A 19,570-nucleotide genomic window follows, 5' to 3' on the forward strand; every position below is an offset into this window, starting at 1 on the left:
ACTGAAAGCCACATTGGGAGTCTAGGAGAAGGTCCTCCACCACACATTGTAGTTGCTTCTGAATAAGTTTAGCAAATGGTTTACCAACTATGTCTAACAAGCTAATTCTTTGCCATCTGTCACAATGTGACAAATCACCACTCTTAGGTATTGGGATAAGGACATCATTTTCTATTCCTAAGGTACCTACATTTTGCTCTATTCACGCTGTAGTGAAAGAATTTGGTACATAATCAAACATGTCATGTAAGAATTTACCATTTCTGGCAGAATAATGTTTTGACAACAGCTGTACTACTACTTATGCTATCAACAGCATCTAAATGTTCATCATTTGAAGGAAGTTCTGCTAACTCTTCCCTGATCTGAAGTTGTTTTGCATGATTCAATGACAGACATATTGAATCACACACACACACACACACACACACACACACACACACACACACACACACACACACACACGCACACGCACACGCACACGCACACGCACACGTGCACGCGCACGCGCACACGCACACACACACACGCACACGCACACACACACACACACACACACACGCACACACACACACTCATGCACACATGCATACACATACGTCATTGCCCATTGCCTCAGTCTTTGCTGCCCTACTGTTTCTGTTCTGCACTGGTGACTTAATTACTTTACTTGTAGAGGTATGATCAGTTTGTCACCTTCAGAAAGATTTGTTGCTCTCTTGAAGAGTGAAAGCAACAATGCAAAGGACAGTGAGAAGAAGCAGTACTTGGAGGTAGGTGATGGTGCAAATTATTATACACATGTACATTAAATTAAGTTGAGCTGTGTAAAATACATCCTTATTGAAGATCATGGACTGTCCAAGAGTTGGCATTGTTGCAAACGTGTAATTAACTCGAGGCACACATGTACTCAGGTGATGGTAATAGGTCTTGTGGGTGGTTCGACAACCGATTTGACAGATGTGGGTGGGTCAATAGACAGATATGGATGGTATTATCTGCTTTGGCTATATGCATTGTATGCATAGGTCTACTGTTACCATGGTTATATGTTCTAAATTGTCAGTAGAGCGGATGCCACCAATTATCCAATGTTTGTGTTGAATTGAGTTTCAAAGTAATGCATCGACTTTGCTAAGAAGTCACTTTTGTTAGAATGTTGGCTTGGTATTTCGTAGCAGTATGTGTACTGTACTGTGTTTCTCGTAGCTGTTGATGCAAATGAATTTGAAACTATTTGGAATAGCAGCACCTAAACAAACTCAGGTGCTTCATTGTTTTGCAGTCTTAACCCAAAGTTACAAGACAAAATAGTTGCATGGATAGGTCAAATTGTGTTGTGTGTGTGATATAGTCCATTTCTTCTTTGATAGAGTGCTGATTTGCAGATATGTGACCAGATCTATATAGTAGGTGGGGTCTGTGATCGCTAATAAATACAGCCGAAAGCTAGCAAAAGTATAGTCCAGGTACATTGAGACACGTTCGAAGTTCAAATAGTTCATAATCGTTTTATTTAGTATGCATTTCTGCGACACATTTGTTCATCGTCAAAACCGGCATAGATGGTTGCCAATTGTTTAGAAAACGTGTATACTGCTGCTAAATGTCTACTTAAATTTATTGCAATATGTTTTATAATTTCTCTTTGCAAAAATTCAGGCTACTCGTGTAAACTTCTCTGGAAACACGAGAGGGGTGCAACACCCAAACAATTGCACCCAGAAACTGTTAATAAATTTTCTTAGTAAGTGTCAGCAAGTGTGCAGCAGCTGCATGTTCCATAACCTAAAAGCTAGCATGTGAAAGTTTAGCACTTTAGTGCTTCTTTTGTAAAGTACACTCGAACGTCTCTTATCCAGGCAGCTTGGGACTGGGCACTGCCTGTATCTCATAATTGCCTGAATCTTAGGATAAACACATTTTACAAGCAGTAGATCAGTTTGAAAGCTTTTTCTTGTCATGTGAAAATGAGATTACAAAAGAGTGAATATGTACATACTGTACGTATATATCCATTCTGCATTTTCATTTAGATATGTAATATAGTACCTATTGCATGATTACATGTATAGTACTGTACACCCAATGGTCATCATGCTTAGTACTGTACACCCAATGGTCATCATGATTAGTGTCCAGGGAAGTGGCTGTGTACTAGCAGATTTGGTTCTCACGTCAAATTGTTCGGCTGACCATATCTACTAGCAGATTTGGTCTGCCAGACATTTGACGTGAGCGGATTTGGTTCTACCCGGACCACACACGTGTTGTGGCGTTTAGTCCCCCTACATGGATTTGGTCCGCCTACGTAAATTTGTTCTAAGACTACAAATTCTGCACCGTATTTTTTCATCTTGAGAACGTCTCCTACTGCCTAGCAGCACATCTTTGGACCTAGGAAAAGATTTTCTTGGTTTTGACATTCATCTTAGCGTCTGCGAAAGCGACTTTACTTAGATCAAACGGGTAATCAGATATTAACACCGTTGTGTGATATGCATCTGCCTTTGCGGTTTTATGGGCTTACTAGCAACTGTGACAGCAAAAGAAATGCTTGCATGATCAAATGCAAGCAAGTCTTATGTGAATTTTATGCATGTACATACATACATATACACTGCAATTTGACTTCAAAGAAACAGAAACAATAGAACATACTTTATCAGACATAGGGGGACTAAATCCGCGAGTTGTTGCCGCAGCAGACTAAATAGCGGATTTGGTACGGGAGACTTGGGGGGACTTGGGGGACTCTGTACGCGGGGCACCAAATCTGCTGCTGCACCAGATCACGGGTGCTCAATTTACAGACATGTCAGCATCTCGGACATCTGGATAAGAGACATTCGAGTGTATAGGAAATGTGTTCTTTTTTTGAAGCAGACTTTCTGCATGTACATGCACGCATATGTAATAGCCGTTTGTAGACATGCAGAATATCACAACCCAAGAATGTCTAGCCTGACAGCATGTTGAAATTGCTGGCATTGGAGGAAATATCATATCATTGCCACAAAACATACCGTACTGATATAGATATGCAGAATGAGGAACGTTGTCATGTCATTAATGGTTGGTGCTAGCACAAACTATGAGGCATGAAATCCTGCCTCAACAGTTCTACTGTTCAGCTACATGCTTAACTATTACTTTAGCAAAAGTACTTCTGGAGGCCTATAGTGTAACACTATGAGTTGACTGTGTGGACATACCTGTTTAAGGATAACATACAACATGGTTGACTTTTCTCTGCATTTGTATTGTAGTTCAGTAGTCAATAGAATATATAGATTTATCAATTCCGGTCTGCGGAAAGACGATTAGGATATATAGTGCCGTGACAGGCTATGTGTTACTTGGTTCATGCACAAAGCTATAGAAGACAATTTGAAAGTTGTCAGTGACTTCACTACTCAATGCCAACATTTGACAAGCTCATCAGTGATAATGTTGTCATACGTACAACATAGCCTACCAATAAGATTTTGCAATTAACAGCAATGTAAAATTTGTACTGAACAATTGATTTCTTGTATAAAAAGGTTGATGTCGGCATGGTCTAACAATTTACCCAACTCTCTCTCTATATATGTCTCCATTCAGTCTGTGACATTGTTGCCCTTGTGTACCAAGAATCACTAGATAGGCCTGATTCTTTCAGATCTAGTTTAACATTGCCCCTCCAATGCTTTCGAGGGCCTCCTCGTGGTTGTGAATGGGGTAGCCATCTGAAGAGAATTCTCTTTGGAATTCTGTTGTCAGCCATCCTTGCAAACTGACCATTCCAGTCGTCATTTTGCTATTTTTCTGTTGTAGTCGTCAAGTCACCCCATCTTGTTAACAGAGCACTCTTTGAAAGGTGGTCTTTCCACTGCTGGATTCTTGGTATGTATATCCAAAACAGATCTAATACACCAACTTTCCATGTCATATGGTACTAGTATTGAGATGACAGCTTAAACTTTCGTTCTTCATGCAAATTTTTAGGCTGAGAAGCATGTATGGCCTTTGCAGTCGCACAATTTAGGGATGAAAAGGGTGACATCATAGCGATGTCCTGAGCCCACCTTCATACTAATCTTAGCTTGTGGGTTTGACAGCCACTGCCAAATGAGATGATACCAAAGCTCAATGAATAACACGGAGAAATTCAAACTCCATGTACCGCTACCGAACATGCAGGTGCACGTGCACACACGCACACACACACACACACACACACACACACACACACGCACGCACACACACACACAACACACACACACACACACACACACACACACACACACACACAACACACACACAACACACACACACACGCACACACACACACACACACACACACACACACACACACACACACACACAGCTGTGTTCTTGTATTTTATGTGGATATAATTCTAAATCGGGGCAACATTCTAAATCAAGTGCTTCTTATTTAAAACATGCGTGGTAGCATTGTCTAAACGTGCCATTATCTGAGCGTGCAAACACGCATGCAGTTCATTGTCTTTAGCTTTTGTGACATTAGAAAGGTTGTCACGGTTTTTATGATTTATTCCTTTGTGAAAATTATGACATGTCAAGACTGGAGCAACATGCACACAGGTTGACTGATAGGAAACGTAACATGCATATACTCTACTACTAAGTAGGAAGCTACTAGCAGTAACTATAAGGTTTAGCTTTTTATGAACACTAACAATAGTAACATGAGTGCTTATAAATACACATTGATCATAAATGGTCAAGTTGATGGTAGTGCTAAGAATTGTACTAGACTTCACACAGACTTCTACAAATGTGTATTTATCTACAAACTCATACACTCCCACTAATCTATTGCTGTTGTATTTTATGACCTTAGTGCTTTTCTTTGTAGATATGGCAATCAGATTGTCTGTTGCATTGTGTAAACCTTTCTGACTCAAAGAAACATGGCATTGTATTTGATGATGGTATATATGGATGCAGTGTATCCTTATTGCGGTGTGAGGTGTACATAATAGTGATAGCATTAATTGTTGCTGTTGTTATAGCAATGTTTGGTTCTCTGGAATGGTCATCATCTGAAGATCGAATTCTGTTTATTGCAGAACGCTATCGACCAAAAGCTGCCTCGTATTTTGACAAAAGTATATTTGAATGATGTGCCACCTTTTAATAAGAGTGTGTTCCATATTTTTTATGTTTGGTTTGAACGCAGATGACAAATCATCGGAAAGCAGCAGCTATGTTAGGGTATGGTAATAACTAACTAATATCAAACGCAAAAGTACTCTTGCTTGTTATTACCTAGTTTATGAATAGCATATTATTATTATTATTATTATTTTATATTATATATCTGCATCGCACACATAAACAGGGTGCAAATTAAACATAAAATAAAGCCAAAAAGGTCAAAAAGGAAGACAACATATGCCTACAACAAAAGAAGGAACACACTATCTCAGTCAACAGAAAAGAGTCTCTAAGTGTAGTGCTACTGAAGCATGAAGGTTGCATTAACCATGCACATGCCAGATGACCTGCTGCAGCTCTGGAGGGTGAGACAGAAGCCTCAAGTCAGTCTTAATCGTCGTGTATATGGAATGTTTTGAGTAATTTGCAATACCATAAAGTGACTGAAATGTCCTGTAATCAGAATAAAGGAAGATCTCATTGAACTGTCTAGGAGAAATGACATGTAAGAAACGACAGGGTTTGCAGATTATAGAAGCGATCAACAAATGTGACAAAGGAAGAAAACCTGTTGCTACTAGTATTGTGTCGACATGAGATTGCTGAGGAACATTGCAGATTCTTCTTAGAGTGTCATTCCAAACAACGCGCAAACGATTCAGTTCATGATCATTGCATGACCATAACTGAGGACCTTAAAAATAGCAGAATGTGCGTGAAGCAAGCGACACAGCACTGATGGTGATGCTCCTTTAAAAACAGAATGAAATGAACTGAAGGAGGAAAACAACCTTTTGAGTTCATTGTCAATTGACGCCGAATGTTTCAAATTGAAATGAAAGACGTGACCAAAGTGACTTTGTCTTGCTTTAGTTTTTAGATTTTTGCAAGACGTTTAAATTATTATGATTGAGATGGATTGTCATTCACATGGTTCTCATGCTAATAGTTGTGTATAAAAACTCTAAACAAGAAGAATATACTGCAGCAAGTATCAAATTTAACTGCTATCATATCTGTTTGTATTTAAGGATTCTACTTTTGTTGTGTAACTATATTTTAATTATTTCGTTTCATCTAATGCTAACTTGTGAGAGCAACATTAGTTTCACAGGCTTTCAAAGGTAGCTAGAATGTTACCAAGGCATGAATGTGTGTTTTGCTGGCATCTTGTAGAGTCAGTTTTTTATGTTTGCTGTTTGTGTTCAATTAGGGAGCCGAGCATTTGTTCTTTGAGGAGTGGGGAGAACTACTCACAAAACATCATTGTCCTGTGCCAGTCATATTTAGCCTTGAAACTAAGGACTGTCAAGCAGTAGATTGTGATTTATCAGTTGGACAGGTATGGTTTCTTCATCAAAGATATTCATTGATTTTTCATTACGTTTGTTAATTAATTTAAGGCATTATGGGGACCACACGACGATTCCCTTATATTTATTGGATGGGACAATGAGCCAAGGCGTTTAGGATTGATATTTTGTAGTAACAGAAAGTAAGAAAATTGATTTAATTCGAAAGGGAGTTGATTTTGTAATTTGTTGTTTAGGTCTGCAGTGTATTTGTATAACCTTCAAGATTTGAAATTGGGTAAATTTTGTTGTTTGAGTTTGTCACTTTGACTTATAACATGCTGCTTGGACATCAGAGGAACTGAGTGGTGCAGATTTGTCGGTCACATCTCCTCGACTTAATTCTGATAAAACGAAACTGGTGTGAGGAGTGTGTAATGTGTAAGAGAGTGTTTGGTTGTGACTGTTAGTGATTCAGGTTTATTTGGGAAATATAGTGGGAGGTCCTCATAAGAGCTGCATGCGATTGATGATGGTGAGTCAGAATTCAGTTTATCTCAACACAGTTGTATTTGTGTACTGGACTTAGTATAGCTTATCTGATTGAGTAGGCTATATTGCAGTGTTTGTTTGTTTGTTTGAGTTGGTTTTTGTCAAGTACAGCACTGAATATATGTGTAGTTTCAAAATGAGATTTGTGTTATGCTGCCAAAGGAGCGTACATGTGTGGTTGTTTGTGTCAGTATACAACTTTGCTTTTATTAATAGCTGATTGATTAAGTATCAGTCAGATATGTTGACTCGGAGAAAGAGAGGAACTGTTATTTCATATGCAGTGTACATGTTATTTGTGTGCTTTGTGTTTAGCAACTATCCAACTCAGTTTATGCACTTTATTCAGAAATTAACTCATTTTTTATGATTAAAGTTGTAGTGTCTTATTGTATTACCCGAGTCTTGGATATGGCTAAGGATACAGTAGTTCTCTGGCAATCGACTATATGACTATATTTATACTCGATTAGCACACCATATGACCATATTTATAGTCGATTAGCGCAGATGCAAATGAAGCTATTCTGACCAATAGACGAGACGTGGTGTCATCATAAGGCTCTACCTCTCTTTGTTTGGTAGCTGCTAACGAGAATTCGGCCATTAGGTCGTCTATCCTGTTTAGTCCTTTGCTCTAGATAAGGGTTTAGCACTTACAAACAACGCCTAATTCAGTGGCGTAGGGAGATGTTCATGAAGGGGGGAGGGGGCTGTATCATGGATGTCATCATGAGTAAGCAAAAAGACTTACCTCTCTTACCGGACCATATACAGATTTGCAAACGTCACTGGCACACAAAAATATTGCAATTCCTATACTGGGCGAGAGGGCTTCAGTCCCCCTCCAGCCCCAACTTCCTACGCCAGTATTAAATCTACATTTGTAACATGTATGTTTTCCCACCAACAACCAGGCGTCCAGTGAACCCTAAGTATGTATGATTGTGCACTGTTGCTCCACCACATAAGGTGAAGATTGCCCAGCATCGTAGCCTTGCCTCAGATGCAGTGTGGATTGCAGCCCCGGATGCACTAGTGGTGATGGCAGCACATCCAGGGCTGCAATCCACACTGCATCTGGGGCAAGGCTACTAGCGTCGAGGCTACCTGACTTGTAACATTTGGCTTGTTCCACAGTGTTTCTGCATAGATAGTGGTTCTGCAGTCTGACAGCTTGAATTTTTGGTGTGCATGGCTAATCAATAGTGTCGTCTTCAACAGAAATTTGGTGCTCCACAGGAATTCGCGAAGGGGAACGTGCATTGTCCATGACAGCATATCTGTTTGTCGGACGAAGTGACTGACCTATAAGTACGCAAGTGTGGACGTTGTTTACACGCCTGCATTGGAAACCTTAGCTGAGACCAGTGTGTTTGGCTAAATACCTCAGTACGTAAAACATTACTGCGTGACAAGATATGATTATACATACACCGGTCGAGGCTTTAGCACTGTGTAGTACTTCTCTGTTCATTAGTGTTGTATTTAGTAGACCAACATGTTTGTGTACTTGTTTTCTTTTGTTTGTACATTAATTCAGGGGCGGCAGAAGCTTCTTTGGATTGGAGGGGCAAAAAGTGTAACAGATTGTTGCCATTTTGATTTTAACTGAGTATTTTTGGGTTGCCATTGATTAATCTGTGACAGAAGTAGCCAGAGCAGCATGCACACAAATGACCATGACAGTGTGTTTCAAGCGAGTCAACTGCAACACCATCCACTATTATTTCTACTTGCAAGAATAAAGTTGCAAAGTATTTTCTTCGATCGTCATCCAGGATTGAAGGGGCAATGCTCTCCAATCCCAATATTGGAGGGTCAGGCAGCCCTACTTCTCCCCGGTTCCGCCGCCCCTGTAATTGTAACTGATGTAGTATCTTTCTCACAATGTACAAGTATGTGTTATAGCTTGATCTTGGAACTCGTGAAACTGTCACTCTAGTAGACATTGTCAATTCTCCTGGTGGTTTGTTCTTGCTTTATAGACATCCTCACTGTCTGTTAATGATCTTGTATGTATATTGTGTTCATGTAGAGGGTGGCTTTCCTGGCTTATATGTCGATGCTTTACCGTCTCGTTGTTGGTCATCAGATGATTCTAAGATTATCTTTAGTAGCATTTGGCAGTCAAAACAGGTACTTGAATGATTTCAACTAAGCTCAAGTGTTTGTTTATTGTTTTGTGTGTCAGGAAATTTTATGTGTTGATATTTCATCAGCTTCTGTGTTCAAGATTTCACCTGGTATAGTTAATGTATTAAAATGCTATATGTAAAAAATGTTACCAATGTGTTGTATTTGTACATTGTAAACAACATTGCTGCATGCTGTGGCATGAAGCTAGTTGTTCTATGAATGGATTCTGTATTTATGCCTTCATTACCTGAGGAGGGCATCATTAATATTGCTGTAGATGGACAAATTGGAATGCAAGGCATGTTCTCATTGTTATCCCTGGTGTTAATTAGCGTGTCAGATGTGACAATTCCACAATGTATCCATCCCCTTCTCATGCCCTTTATGTCAATTAGCAGGTGCATGCCAGTATGTGTGCAGAAGCTGTTTCATAACCTAAACTAGCAGCAGAGGGTTTAGCACTTTACTGCTTCTTTATTTCAACTGTAAAACTTGGAATTTGCCAACAATTGCATTTTATCGTGTTTGGTATTTGGGATACAGAGAACTCATTGTTATGCTAGATGTATGGAGGGCTTTATGTAAGTATATATTAATATATTTATTTTTGGCTGAGACATTTTGCTTTTGTGTTAAAATTATTGTTATGGATGATGCTAGTCTATAATTCAAATATTAAGTCAAGGTTATGACGAAGTCAGTTACTTTTTGCTGTATTCTGTGATCAATACATGTGTTATATGATTCTTGGACAGTTGAATGTTGTTCTTTTTTGACTAATATTTGTAGATTACAGATTAATTGATTGTTTGATGTACAACTTGTTTGAAAACTATTGTGTTAGATGGGGTGGCTGGCTGCTGGTCTGTGTTGGATGTGTTTGATGACTTGGTAACATGCTCATTTGCAAGTCCCAGCTCTCCATCAAGACTGGTAGGTGAATAGACAGGTGGATTCCATGGATGAAATTTGTATAAGTATTTCAATTGCGAGGAAGTGTGAGCTAGTGCTCGTGCATATTGTGTTTAATTAAGGACATGTTGTTGTCACAAAGTGTTTAAGAGAGATAATACTGTGAAAGTGACAGGCAGACAGTTTCACTATTTATATGTAGCCTTGCAAGTTGCAATGTTGTATTATAGCAGCAATTATCAGAGTAATGCAGTCAAAGACACTTTGGAAAGTAACTCAATTGATTTTTTGCTAATTACAGTAGTGAGAGTTATTGTGCAGCCTACTCTTGGCTGTTGGACTTCGTATGTTTTTAATTCATAAATGTTCATAGTGAGAAAGTACATATGTATTGACAGACAGACAGACAGACAGACAAACAGACAGAATCAAACATGATTCCTGTTGTACAACAATGTACTATGATACTAGGAACACCAATTGGAGAAGGGTCTTTCGTTAAAAAGTCTTGCTACCAGTTTGCAGATTCTGGAAGTGCTTTTTGTGAGCAACTTCCGGACCTTACCCACAAGCTGCAATGTTGTTGAGACACTGTCACGTTCCAAGGCTGAATAACCTGGGCAGTTCCACCCCGGTTGCTTCAACCGGCTTGTGAAGTTTATGATTTCTTGACAAAATCAAGTTTCCAATACAATATTGGAAGTGTAGCAGTTTCAAATTTGAAATGGTATCAAGCTACCTTACCAATCCGATGTGGAGGTTTTGGACCATCATCATCAGCCAGAATTTCTCCCTTAGCCTTTGTCTCTAGCTGGGCACACTCTCTTTATGCTCTCCCAGAGTGTTTTCATGATCTTGGAGAATCAGTAAACAACCTGGTTTTGCATTCTGTTTCTATGGGATCTATAGCCCAAGATCTTCATGAAGCTGTGCCAGAGGGGCAGTCTATGTCAGACTTTATCAATAACAATGTAAAATTGCAACAAAGGCTTACTCAGCAACATCTCAACACTGATGTTGACTACCCGGTGAACAACAGCTCAACACTGATGTTGACTACCTGATGAACAACAACTCAAACACGATCGGAGACAGCTTGTCTATTATTCACTGTCAGGTAGAGGAGCTGGAGCTTGGGCGTCAGCAATTCTGTCCTCATCACATGTTGCACTTTTACCACATGATTTTACGATGTGGTGGGGATGTGACTTTTCTGCAATGAGCAGTTGTTATGATTGTGGTAAGGAACTGGACAACCAAGGATACCATCTAATCACTTGTAAGACTGGGGGTGGTCCAGCTAGTGCACACGCACAACTCAATTGTGTCTGCATGATCTAACTGCCTGTCTCAACTCAACTTGCTGCACAAACTAGAGCCATAATACAGGTATGTCAACAGTGGCAAGAGGTCGGACATCCTTGTTTTTGACCCAGATTCAGGTGCACATTTAATTAGATGTGTTGTTGGCTCATTCACGGTGTTTGGACTCATTGAAGGCAGCCTCCAGAAACGAAGGGGTAACAGCAATAAAATGGGTGGAGAAGAAAGTGGCCAAGTATAATTCTGAGCTGCTGCCAAAAGGGCTCTGCCCATTGGCCATTCCTCTCATTTTCAAATGTTTTGGCTATTGGGGAGAACAAGCAAGAAAGTACATCAACAAGCTAGCAAAAGTACAAGGGATGATGTAGGAAAACGAAATGAGATTGAATTCAAGACCATGTGGTGATCAGTCATACCAGTGACACTACAATGATGTAATGCGAAAGTCATCTCCGACAAACGTGTTAGCATAGCCAGATTAGATAGTCAAAACATAGTGCAATTTTGAAAGCTTCAAAACCGTAATGGTCTGGCTGTATTAGTGTTGCTGTGGATGTTTCTCTAGGTGCTCATGATGTAAATGTTTGATTTAAATGGAAACTATGTATTGACAGACAGCCAAGTACGCAGGCAAGCAGACAGGTAGGTAGGCAGGCAGGCTTACAGACATATTGTCATATTTGAAACTTACTCTACCAGTAACATTTGCTAACTTTATACAAGGTTTAAACAAAACAATCAGTGAAGAAAATGTTGAATGTCTCTGTCATATAAAGTTGTTAAAATTGCACTTAGACAATGTGACCAACTTTGTTGAAAATCAAGCGAGCATTGCAAGACAAGAGACAGTTGTTTCCTTCATCTGTCTTGACAATCTGCTTCATTGTTTTTCCCGTTTTCATGTTTTGACTTCTTTGAGATTCTGTTGAGATATTTTTCAGCCATAAGCCCTAAAGTCAAAGTGCTCAAAGATCAAGGGAATGCATGGTGCATTGGACCTTGACTGAGACTGCTGTTGTTTGTATTTTGTCAGTTTTCTTTGTTCCATCAACTCGGCTGCATAGCCTGAGTTTGCTGCAGCAGCTTGTCTAGTGTCACAAGAAAGTGCATGAGCCATTGAAATATTCAAATCTGTCCAGTAGGATCGTATGCTGTTGTGTTTGGGCTGACAGACAGACATATAGATGGGGACACATGCACGCACCCATGCACACGTGCACGCACGCGCACACACACACACACACACACACACACACACACACACACACACACACACACACACACACACACACACACACACAGAGTAGAAAGTTGAGAAATTTTTGCATTCGGTGGTATTACTGCCCTTAGATGATTGGACTGCTAGGAGAACCACAAGCTGGATCATCAATACAGATTGAAGGCATGACAACAATTGGTGAGTAACATCTACTCTTTGGGTTATTTATGCCAAGCTGTTGTGAAATGCAATGCCATTAGCATCAAGTTATGGAAACTTTGAAAATGATTTATCGTGGGAAATTATTAAACTAAAGCCATCAGTTGGAGACTCCAGTGAGAATCAAATCAGTCGCGTGTGTGTGTATGTGTGTGTGTGTGTGTGTGTGTGTGTGTGTGTGTGTGTGTGTGTGTGTGTGTGTGTGTGTGTGTGTGTGTATGTATGTATGTATGTACCAACTTTTAATAATAACAAAAAAATGTATGTATGTATGAGTGCAGTGCACTCTTGAAAGTTACAGTAATAGTTTGTTGTGCTTGCTGTGCCTCTAGGAATCTTCTATGAGGCTGTGCTTATTAGACCAGTGCAAACTGACGACGTCAAACCACCTCTGATTGTTACTCCTCATGGTAAATTTATTTATGCCATTTTTGCTTTTTTTTGTAGCTGCATCGATAGCATTGTCTAGAAGTGGTAGCTTTGTGTTAACACTTCAGTTTAGTTTAAAGGTGTAAGCTTTGCTTAATGTTGGATGCAGTTCTCATGAAACTTGAGCACGTTTTATCCACCTTTTGTTAGTTGTTGTCAGATTCTCAATTAACAGCATGAAGAGTTGGGATCTGAGAGTAATGAGGTTGGGCAAGAGTTGAATTTCAATATGGTTGTATGCAGGACTTTGTTGTTGTTAGAAATAATGTTTTTGTATATTTAATGCATATGTATATAGCATTCTATGCAGACAGCCACCTTCTTATTGTTTGATATCTCATTGCAGGAGGTCCTCATAGTTGTGCTGTAGCCGACTTCTCGGTTTCTACTACGACTCTTTGTTTGCTAGGATTTGCTGTTCTGTTAGGTTTTGTAATCTTTGTGTGACTTTGTGACTTTGCGGACTTGCAATTTTTCATGTTACTATAGTTAATTACCGTGGCTCAATTGGGTTTGGTCAAGATAGCATTGATGCCTTGTTAGGCAACATTGGAAAGATAGATGTGTGTGATGTACAGGTAGGTAAGTTTGTTGCTTACTTTTCAACACCACGTGGTTCATTCTCAATGTAGGATGCAGCTGTGAATGTAATTCAATCTGGAGTTGTTGATCCGACGAGGATTTTAGTACATGGTGGTTCTCATGGTGGATTTCTGTCATGTCACCTTATAGGACAATTTCCAGTCAGTGAACATGTATTAATTAATACTCAGCACTATACTATGAGTAATTGCTGGATGTGCAGGAGTTCTACAAAGCTGCTTGTGTGAGAAATCCTGTCACTAATATTGCAGGTTGTGTAATGCTAGTGTGATTGTGTTTTAGTACTAAGGTTGATTTCCTTATAGCCATGGTTGGAGTCAGTGATATACCTGATTGGTCTGGAAAGATTCATCAATCAACTGCTTGATTTGAAAGAACTGATGCTGTACTGGCATGTTTCTGTTTTCAGGTGCCATACAGAAGTTGGCCTACTATACAATGTGTGGACAACAGTATCGACTGCTGATACACTTACAAAAATGATAAATGTATCACCTATTAGATATGCTGACAAGGTGTGTGCTGTGCATGTACTTAAATGTTGACAGCAAATCCAGTGTGCTTATCCGGCTTTTTTGTGTTAATTAATCAAGTTGTGACACATCATTAACTTTGCTAGCTGTACTATTGAGCTCTTATGCTACCAATAACAAGTCGTGTGGTTTTTAGGTGAAGACACCCATTCTGTTTCTTGTTGGAGCTCAAGATCTTCGAGTCCCACCTCCTCAATCACATGAGATGCATTATGCTTTGAAGGCAAGGCATGTACGAACAAAGTAGGGCCAGCAGTTTGATTAGTTAGAATGGTGTTAGATATACTGATTTTGCCAGGATGTTGGTATATGACAAGAGCAGTCATCCGCTAATGGAAGTTGATGTAGAAGCTGATGCCTTTGTCAATATGGTTCTATGGTTCTATGATCACCTGTCTTCAGTAAAGAAAATTTAGTGACACCTCATGTAGTTGTGATATTCTTTTTTGCATTTTAATGTCAAGAGTAATCTTGGTATCATACAGTTAAGCATCACTCTGGCATATCGAATATAGATATCTATATGTTCTCATCAAATTATTGTAACAATGGCAAACAATAGAGAAATTACGCGACTCCTTATAGTCAAGTTTGATTCTCTTCGTTGGGAGTTGAAGTTGGATTGCTGCAAATGGAATTCTGAGGAGTTCTTGACTCTACTGGTGTCGGGCAGCTGCTTACTCTGACACGGGATTGTCCAAGAGTTGCTGGCCGAGTCCATTCAAATGATTTCATGTAGCATGACTTGAATTTGTTGTCTGAATCAGTTTTTGGTGGTTTGTACAGCACAGGTGGAGCGGACATTCTGCCACTTGTTTTGTGTGAGTTTATTGTCAAGGTGTCTGTAGCTCTTAGTGGTGTGCCATCTGTATAATTGAGATGATAGGAGGTTCTGAAACGTTCCTGGGGCTCCACTCTTGGACCCCAACTGAACATATCATGATCTGTTGAGGCTGGACTGCTACGAATTGCTCGCCTTCCAACACCCTACACAGCATTAGGAAGTGATTCAATACGATTGAATGTGAATGAAGACAACATACACACACACAATTACACCTAGTGTTTATACATGTACCATTTCTCTTTCACTCTATTGGTCTCGGTCATGGCCTTACTTACCTTGCAGTCTTTGTTGCGTATAGCACAGCATTATGCCTCTGTTGTACATAGCAATTTTACAATAAAATGTAACCATTTAAATCTTCTATTGTTTCCATCTGGCATATCGTCTCTCCTGCTGTATTTTCTGCTAGTCTGTATCAGCCATGCATTCCCTGTTGTGCTCTCCTGCTATTGTCATTGTTTGATACTGTTATGCTTTTTTCGTTGTACATGTCTTTTCTTGTTTCTCTTCCCATCACGTATCTTCTTTAGTTTGTACATGTTTCTCTTTCTAAGTACTGAGTATTACCAATTGGTTTTATGCCTCGCTTTCAATTTCTCAAGAGTCTTTCCTATTTCCTCTCCTCGGCTCCTTGCCCACTTGACCCTTTGTCCCTTTTTTTATAATTCCCCTAACTAAACTGTCCCATCGTCTTCCCTTACTTGGTGATATTATGATCCCCAAGGAGTTACTACTAACTGACCTGTGCTGAGTAAACACCTCTTTGCAAAAAGACATATTTGTTGTCGTGTCGAGAGAAGAGATGCCATCCTGTTGCAGCCTACAGCAGAGTCCAACACGATGTAGAGATATTACAGTTATTTGTTCATGCCTTCTCACCTTCATTTTCTCTTCGAATTTGATGGGAGGTTTTGGCTTCACAGCACGTCTGTACTCGTAGTCACAGTCTGCCCTCGGTTTACTCCGGGAATGGCCATAGAAACCTGTTCGAAACTGCAGCCATTGAAAGGCTAGATTAGCAGTCAATTACCACACAAATGACTATACCCTTAGCCCGGAAATCCGGGCCTCGGGTAATGACTATCATTTTGTACTATAGTGTCACAAACACAGTTAGTATTGTACACCCTCGTAGGGTGTCGCACTGTTGAAAAGTCGACTCATTAGCAAGTGTCTATTTGCATTGCCTCATCTTTTACCTTACCCACGTTCCAATCTGTCTCTCTCTGGTCGTCGTACTCATTCTGAAGTAAACTTACGAGGCGACATGCAGCGCTTGTTCGGTATACAAAATACGGGCAATCGAGTTTCCCTGGCAACGTTAATCTACTTGATAACTGCAGCAACGTCGCTACAGCTAGCTACGAGCCTTCTAAAATTAAAAGCCCGATACTTGCAAAGTTTGCACAAAGCGACTGTCGTTTTTTCACGTGATGACGAACGGGACCTACATCGCTAAATCGGCGCTACACGGGTCTGGGAGGCCGAGGCTATATTTCGCTCTTGGCTTCTCTCGCTACTAAAAACATTCAATTATATTCTTTGCAATTTAGTGCTTGTAATATCTACAGTGCAGTTGCCAGACCTCCAACGTAACGTATTTCACGTACTCTAACAATTGATTCTAAAGAGTCAGACCTATGTACCTCTCCGCGACACGTTGACATAGCAGCATATGTCTCTGTTAGATCCAACACGCATTGGCTCTTCACTGGTCTCGCATTAAGAATGGAATCCCATATTATGCTACTGTTAAAGGTATCGTTTTCAACACGACTGAAATACATATTACGCAATATTTTCTGATTTTCATAGCTGTAGATCACGTTTATCGTAAAGTGATCTCGTTTTCCAACGCTTTGACTGTTGACACGACGCCACTGGTCGGGGGCAATATAGTGATATCTGCTGGTCACACGGGTTATGTGACAAACCATTTGAAAGGACACTGGAAAGGATTCGAAGACAAAGAATCTGGAATAGCCAGTTATCAATGGTGAATCGGTTCTGGTAGCGGCCACGATGACGCAATCACATGTTCTCACACTACACAAAACAATTTTTAAACAAATAGTTTGGAAACACTTTATGATGGTCACGTGTATTACATCACTGTTAAAGATAAAAGCACAAAACCGTTTCAATCAATCAATAGCGACCAATTTGCTTATAGGCAATCAACAATGCGGGTCTTCAAACTGTAACAACTTCTAACGGTTTTGTGTTTGATGATTTTCCTCTCGTAGAAGGATTTGTGTGGGACAGTGAACCGGATACTAGCGAGGTCAATAGTTTTCTACGTGTCAAGACAAGTTGTAAAAATAAATAGATTAAAAGATCTTGCTGGTCTATAGGACTGGGATTATCAGACGCGGATGGACACGTTGGCATGTCAGTGGCGACACTTTAGCGATCCACATTCATCTCTACTTCACTATTCTGTCGCATTTGGATCCACTAAAGGAGCACAAGATATACTGTCGTTTGATAACGTTGCAATGCTTACGAGTGAGTTAGTGCTCTATTAAGATCATTGATTTTCAACGTACTTGTCATTGTCATAACAGATTACACAGCACAACATGTTGCTTTGGAGCCTGGTCGGTTTTACTACTGCACAGTCATAGCATGCAATCGTACAGAGTTGTGTACAACTGTAACATCTGATGGAATAATTGCTGACAACAGTCCTCCTGTTGTTGGTATAATACATGATGGGCTAGGAGACGAAGACTTACAATATCAGAGTCAACAGTAACATATTCACCTATTCATATTCACCACTTAATCTACATCGAATCTGACATAATTTCTTTTTGTAGTGACGTAGTTGGAGCTCGATGGTTTGGCTTTCACGACGTTCATTCGTCTATTGCTCGATATGAATGGTGTGTTGGGACGTCACCAAAACAAGATGATCTGCTATCTTAGACAGACACGTTTACAGAACAGACGGCACTAAAAACGAGACTCAACAATCTAACTTCAAGATACAGAATCTACACATCTGTCAAGGCATATAACAAAGCTGGACTATGGAGTGTCACATCATCTGATGAATATCTGATAGACTCTACTCCCCCAACCGTCCACACCATACCTTACTTCAACACAACCACTCTTTCAATTGATCCCAAAACTCAATTTACGGCATCCATTAGTCAAATGCGATGGAAGTTTGACGACCCCGAAAGTCCTATTGTCCGTCATAGCGTCATCATAACGACAAGAGACAGCGTTACACCAGCAGCCAATCCCATCATGCTAGGCAGTGAGTCACAAACAAGCGTCTCACAACCGAATATTTCTCTTCACGAAGGAGAGCGCTATCACGTATCAGTAACAGCCTGTAACGCGGCAAGCCTGTGTTCTAGTAAAATTTCTGTTCATACTCTTCTTATTGATACCAGTCCGCCTTTAACTAGAATCATCAAAGATCATATAATGTGGAACATTCGAGGATCAATGACCGATATTGTTGTCAGATGGAATGGCTTCACGGACGCTCATTCGGGCATTGTGCAGTATATTACTTCAATAGGAGCTACGTACAGCGGTAATCAGCATACACCTTCATACATCCATGCTAATCATAGCGGTCACACTGACTCCGAGTAGGCTACGACAGTGGGTCTCGGTAGTCACCTGATATCTGGTACCAGACTTTATGTGTCCCTGTCGGCGATCAACAGCGTCGGTCTTAGAACTAGTCAGGTTCAGGTCAGTGTCATATCGGGATCTAGCAGTCCTACGTCTGGTATACTCACCATAGAAAAGCATTCGTGTGAGGTCGCCAGTTGTCTCGGATAATGCACTTGCGCACCATCAAGCAACTTGTGCGACAGACGTCTATACGGCAAACCATGCACGGAGGATAACATCTCAACTCCTCCTAAGCTTGCCTAAACATTTCTAACAGAATGTTTTCATTTGCAGGTGTCTGCATCGAACGTTCCCGCAAACTCAAGACTGTCAGTCTTCGATTCTTATTCTCCAGCGGAATATCGTCGAAAAATTACAACATCTACAAGCTCTTTACAGGGTTCCTGAAAAGTTGATTCTTCTTCGCCTTCTTTGTCTCCTATCCGCTACGAAGTAACAGCAGGGACAATCCTGTCACCGGGCGATGGCGTATACGACGCTAAACGAGACGTGGTGTGGAAAGACGTCGGTCTAATGACCAACGCCATTGTCACCCTGCCTGTAGGAAAACGTCTGGTGGCAAGAACAACATACAACATTTACGTTAGAGTGTGGTTCAATGGGTCGACATACGGGGTATTCCGCTCTCCCAGTGTGTTCGTGGATGTTA

General features: G+C 40.3%; 2 protein-coding genes across 3 annotated transcripts; one reads left to right on the forward strand and one right to left on the reverse strand.

Moving 5' to 3' along the window:
- Window positions 1–682: 682 nt before the first annotated feature.
- On the forward strand, window positions 683–14,948 carry LOC134197132 (acylamino-acid-releasing enzyme-like). 2 transcript variants are annotated; one of them, XM_062666396.1, is made up of 24 exons: window positions 683–773; window positions 4,889–4,964; window positions 5,046–5,141; window positions 5,213–5,247; window positions 6,404–6,532; window positions 6,594–6,685; window positions 6,740–6,780; window positions 6,839–6,903; window positions 6,961–7,017; window positions 8,946–9,003; window positions 9,073–9,173; window positions 9,229–9,280; window positions 10,018–10,106; window positions 12,759–12,825; window positions 12,888–12,962; window positions 13,179–13,256; window positions 13,622–13,702; window positions 13,765–13,853; window positions 13,908–14,018; window positions 14,081–14,129; window positions 14,184–14,214; window positions 14,288–14,393; window positions 14,548–14,654; window positions 14,710–14,948. In XM_062666396.1, exons 3-24 carry the CDS (start codon window positions 5,048–5,050, stop codon window positions 14,825–14,827), a joined length of 1,725 nt encoding a protein of 574 aa, XP_062522380.1. In that variant the 5' UTR covers window positions 683–773; window positions 4,889–4,964; window positions 5,046–5,047; the 3' UTR covers window positions 14,828–14,948. The 2 variants fall into 2 exon arrangements, with proteins under 2 accessions (XP_062522380.1, XP_062522381.1); XM_062666397.1 differs by having other exon boundaries at window positions 8,946–9,000.
- A 48-nt stretch (window positions 14,949–14,996) lies between these two features.
- LOC134197133 (uncharacterized protein C3orf84-like) lies at window positions 14,997–16,557 on the reverse strand. Its single transcript, XM_062666399.1, has 4 exons — window positions 16,463–16,557; window positions 16,138–16,251; window positions 16,001–16,078; window positions 14,997–15,398 (listed from the first exon to the last, which is right to left on the reverse strand). The coding sequence occupies exons 1-4, from the start codon at window positions 16,499–16,501 to the stop codon at window positions 14,997–14,999; spliced, it is 633 nt and encodes a 210-aa protein (XP_062522383.1). The 5' UTR covers window positions 16,502–16,557.
- Between the last annotated feature and the right edge of the window lie 3,013 nt (window positions 16,558–19,570).

This window comes from Corticium candelabrum, chromosome 22, assembly GCF_963422355.1.
Source record: "Corticium candelabrum chromosome 22, ooCorCand1.1, whole genome shotgun sequence".
Classification (NCBI taxonomy): domain Eukaryota; kingdom Metazoa; phylum Porifera; class Homoscleromorpha; order Homosclerophorida; family Plakinidae; genus Corticium; species Corticium candelabrum.